The sequence below is a fragment of the Carassius carassius genome, chromosome 10 (genome assembly GCF_963082965.1).
Source record: "Carassius carassius chromosome 10, fCarCar2.1, whole genome shotgun sequence".
NCBI classification, from domain to species: domain Eukaryota; kingdom Metazoa; phylum Chordata; class Actinopteri; order Cypriniformes; family Cyprinidae; genus Carassius; species Carassius carassius.
Window position 1 is genome coordinate 28,423,720 of NC_081764.1, and position 4,448 is coordinate 28,428,167.

A 4,448-nucleotide genomic window follows, 5' to 3' on the forward strand; every position below is an offset into this window, starting at 1 on the left:
ATAATAGATATAATAAGATATCTGATAAATACCTGCCCATGTAATATACTCATTTGTTGAATAAGATCATTAATTAAAATAATTGAAAGTTGTTTGTCTGTGTTGTGTTGACTTGAATGTAACTAAAAGGTGTTGTTTTTCTTCAATACATTTTCAGCTTAGAGGTGCTTAAATGTTGATTGACCTTCGGATATGAGCTGTTTATTTAATTTAATTATTATCTTTATTCTTATTTTCTATAAGGGCTGCAATATAGTGTAGTGTAAATATAGTTTTTATAATATTAGTTAAAATATAGTATATAGTTTTTAATCAACTAACACTTTGAAATCTATACAATTTGACAACATTTATACAAATGTAAAAAATAAAAACTACACCAGAATGGGAAATATCGATTAAAAATCATTGATAAACTTAAAAAATTATGATAAGATAAGATAATTGGGTTGGATAAGGATTGGATACAGCTAAATATTATGTTTTTGACTTTTCTCTGGCAAAGTGCAGCTGGGACAATACAGCATTTTGACACATGACCTGAGTATTCCTATGTAATATCAAAATGCATTTATTTTCAATCTCTCTTCTCACCTTCAATACTTGCATTAGGACTATTTTAACACAAACAGCTGCTATGAAAAACCTGACAACTTCCATAACAGAACCGGGCCGGAAAAAAACAAAGAGCATCATTATGTACCAATGAGGAATTATGTAATTCATGTCATACCTATAGTTGTGCCTTTTATTAAAGCAATATGTACATTTTAATTAAAAATTAACTAATTAATTAGCCCTGATGTCAGGGCCTAAAAAGTACATGATTATCTTCAGAAATTTCGCGGGAGCTTTGCTCGCTCCCGCGCACGACAGGAGCATCATGTGACCAGAAACCGACCAATCGTTGATAAAATAGGTAAAGGAAAGCGCGTCCCCGTCGGCAGCTGTGTTTCTCTACAGTGTGAAGAGCGCATCTTGTGTTCAGTCTATTTCCATAATACAGACCAAAAGACACCTGCAAAAATGTCCGAAGACAAGCCAAAGGTGAGTATCCGATTTGTAATTTTGCGTATTTTAAAGCTTCACTTAAAACAAACCGTGTGAGGCCGAGTTCCAGTTTCATTTTGTGTAGCCTTGCTGTGATAGATTGCGCATTTATGCGGGAGAAAGGCGGTCGGCACGCAATCATTGTCTTGTTTTTCTGCAAACGTCATCCGTTTTCAGTTTGTCGGCTGATGCTTTTATTAATCCGTGTTTTAAACGGTCCGTTAAGTAGATGCTCATTCAAAGACGCTGTTATTTTTTATGTACCGCGCGTTTGGTCCGGTGTATTCAGCGTTTGCGGGTTTTTCTTTGTGAGAGCGGAGTGGCGCTGGCCGGCCACGTTACGCCGTTAACGTAAGAAAATGCCGTAAGAACAGCGGAACGGAATATAAAAGTGCGTCGTAGTACATGATTGTCGTCCGTTATTTGGAGGGTATATAAACGGACACCGTGTATTTTCCACGTTAGTCCAAATAAGTCACCAACAAAGTTGGATTTGAATAATTTGTCGGTTACGGTATTGAGTTGTGAGTTGCACCTCGCTGCGCCAGATGCTTAAAAATGGCGCACTGAGCCGCAACAATGTTACGAGTACACGACTAATATTTGCTGCTGCTTGTGCATGTCTGTTTTTGTACTCCTTGTTCGGTTCCCTTCTGCTGTTATAGTTGATTAGCTGGATCTACTGAACGTAGTTATACAACCCCCCTCCCATTTCACTTAGTTCTTAAAAACTTAGCATCCACTAGGCCTTGCTGTTCACTGTTTAAGTGTTCACCTCCTAAAAAGAGCCCACCAAGGGCCTCCTATCAAATCCCAGAGCAGGATAGCTTATGTAATACATAATTGTGTTTCATGCATGTCGAATGTATACATTTTGCACTCTTTGATCTCCCCAGTCTTCACTTTATTATTATTGTTTCAGGAGGGAGTGAAAACTGAGAACGACCACATCAATCTGAAGGTGGCGGGACAGGATGGCTCGGTGGTCCAGTTCAAAATTAAAAGGCACACGCCACTCAGCAAATTAATGAAAGCGTACTGTGAGAGACAGGTAAGGCTCTTCCAGGCATTTCCACTAGATCAGTCAAATGGCACTCAGGCCGTACATGTGAGTCACTGGCACTGTCATTTTGGAATAATGCAGTGTGATATAACAATACAGATCACTTGGAAACCACTATAACTAGAACTTAATACTGCTTTTAATAATTGTTCAAATCCTATAATATAGCCAGTTCCAAGACTGATGTAAATAATGCTTTTCTTCCAGGGTTTGTCGATAAGACAGATTAGATTTAGATTTGACGGGCAACCAATTAACGAGACGGACACACCGGCGCAGGTGAGTGAATGGGCCCCTTTTTTGCTGTGAAATGTCCGGTGTTATTTTAGTGCAATTTTATATACTGATATAATATAAAATATGAAGAACTTTTATGTTTGTTTTCTGTTTTCATTTTAGTTTTAGTATTAGTGTTTTTGTCATTTTAGTAAAAAAAAAAAGTCTACGTTTTAGTAATTTTAGTCCTTTAAACAATTAAGAAATGTTGCCTTTGCAACTAAGTGGAAAAAAGTCAAAACAAAAATTCGAACAAAAATTTAATCGTTCCATTTTTCGTTTGAATCCTGATCATACACCATTACAAAGTTTACCAGCCCCAACTGTAGGGTATTTTGCGCGACCAGATGATGAACAAATAATTTTTTTATAACCGAATTAGGTTAACACTTTACAATAAGGTTTCATTTGTAACATTAGTTATTAACTATATTAGTTAACAAAAAATGCTTCATTTAATACTTCAAAACATTTATGAATCTTAGATGATGTTAATTTCAACATTTACTAATTTACTACTATTTTAAGATGTATCCGTTAATATTAATGCTCCCAACCAACAAAGAACTGTGTAATAGTTTTACTAATGTTAAAGATGAATAAATACTGTATTGCTTGTTGTTAGTTAATACATTGAGTAATGTTAACTTTGCATTTGTTAGTTGGAGATGGAGGATGAAGACACGATTGACGTATTTCAGCAACAAACTGGCGGCTTCTGCTAAAACTCCACACCACCTGGACCCCTCAATTATCTATTTTATTCCTCATGATGTTTCATTCAGATGCTTTCACATCGTTTCTCCTTCTCTTTGCCTTTCTTCTGTCATCCCTAGCTTTCCTAGAGTGGGCATCGCAATTGTGTTTCCAGTAATATTTATATACGCAATGCTTAGACAGCTACTGTTTTGAGGGAACAAACTCTTGAGGGCTGCCAGAGTGCGTAGTTGTTCAGATCATCAATACCAGCCACCACGCACAATGGTTTTAAATTGCTCCGAACACTGATTCACTCAACAACCCCCGGAATACGTTGATCCCTACATAGTATATTCGCCCAATAAAAAGTGAGGAAGCATAATTTCTTTTTCTTCACCTTTCAATTCTTAAGAGCTTTAAATAGACCCGTTTCAACTCCAATTCTATTTGCCTGTATGTGTTGTAGAAATTTGTTCAACCAGTCTTGTATTCATCTGCCTTTTTAATGGGGCCACTTCTCGTATGAGCTCACTGTAGGGACTGGATCTGTGAACCATCTTGTTGGTCGTTTAAAAATGAAGACTACATGACACAATTTACAGTGACCCCATCTGGACCAAACCCCAGAGATGGTACTCGATTAGCTGATGAGGGCAGGATTACACCAACTAGTTTATACTTTTAAATCTCTGTAGAAATATATTTTATATTACCATTCCCATTTCCTCTTATGTTGTGTTTGAGGAGACCGGAACGATAAAAAAAAAAAAAGACCAATAGATATTTTTACCTGTTTATTACCCCCCACCCCAGGGTCTTGAAGCAAAACTAAAGGGAACCCTTTCTGCTAGGACTGGTCTGATCTCCTAATATCTCTTGCCCTCCCACTATCATTCATACGACTGAAAGGAAGAGAGGATTTTAAGGGGTGACTCAAAGATTTTCAGATTTTGGCATCCCTCTGTACTGATGTTTTTTTTTTTTTTTTACTACTGTAAACAATAAATATAGTTTTTTTTTTTTTTGGCAGATGCTTTTTCATCGTGTCCAAAGAGTGCATTTTTAAAAATTGTTTAACCTTTTTAGTTTGTCATCAAATATGAAGCCTGTAGAAAATCTTATAGAAGCACAATGATGCATCCTTTAACAAGATGTCAAAAGTTTCTTTTTACACAGTTGTTACATGTATAAAACATACAAAACATAAGATGACGTGTCAAAGATTAAATATAAAATATAAATAACATCTGGAGTGTCACAAAGGCACTTGATTGTACATGTCACACATGTAGCTTTTTGCATTGTCTTAGAAGACGAGATGCAGTGTCTTCATGTCCACATTTAAGGTTAAAATATATTT

At 36.2% G+C, this 4,448-nt stretch overlaps 1 protein-coding gene across 1 annotated transcript; it reads left to right on the forward strand.

Moving 5' to 3' along the window:
* Positions 1–889: 889 nt before the first annotated feature.
* On the forward strand, positions 890–3,470 carry LOC132152077 (small ubiquitin-related modifier 3-like). Its single transcript, XM_059560755.1, has 4 exons — positions 890–1,047; positions 1,973–2,101; positions 2,321–2,392; positions 3,052–3,470. Exons 1-4 carry the CDS (start codon positions 1,027–1,029, stop codon positions 3,112–3,114), a joined length of 285 nt encoding a protein of 94 aa, XP_059416738.1. The 5' UTR covers positions 890–1,026; the 3' UTR covers positions 3,115–3,470.
* The last annotated feature ends 978 nt before the right edge of the window (positions 3,471–4,448 follow it).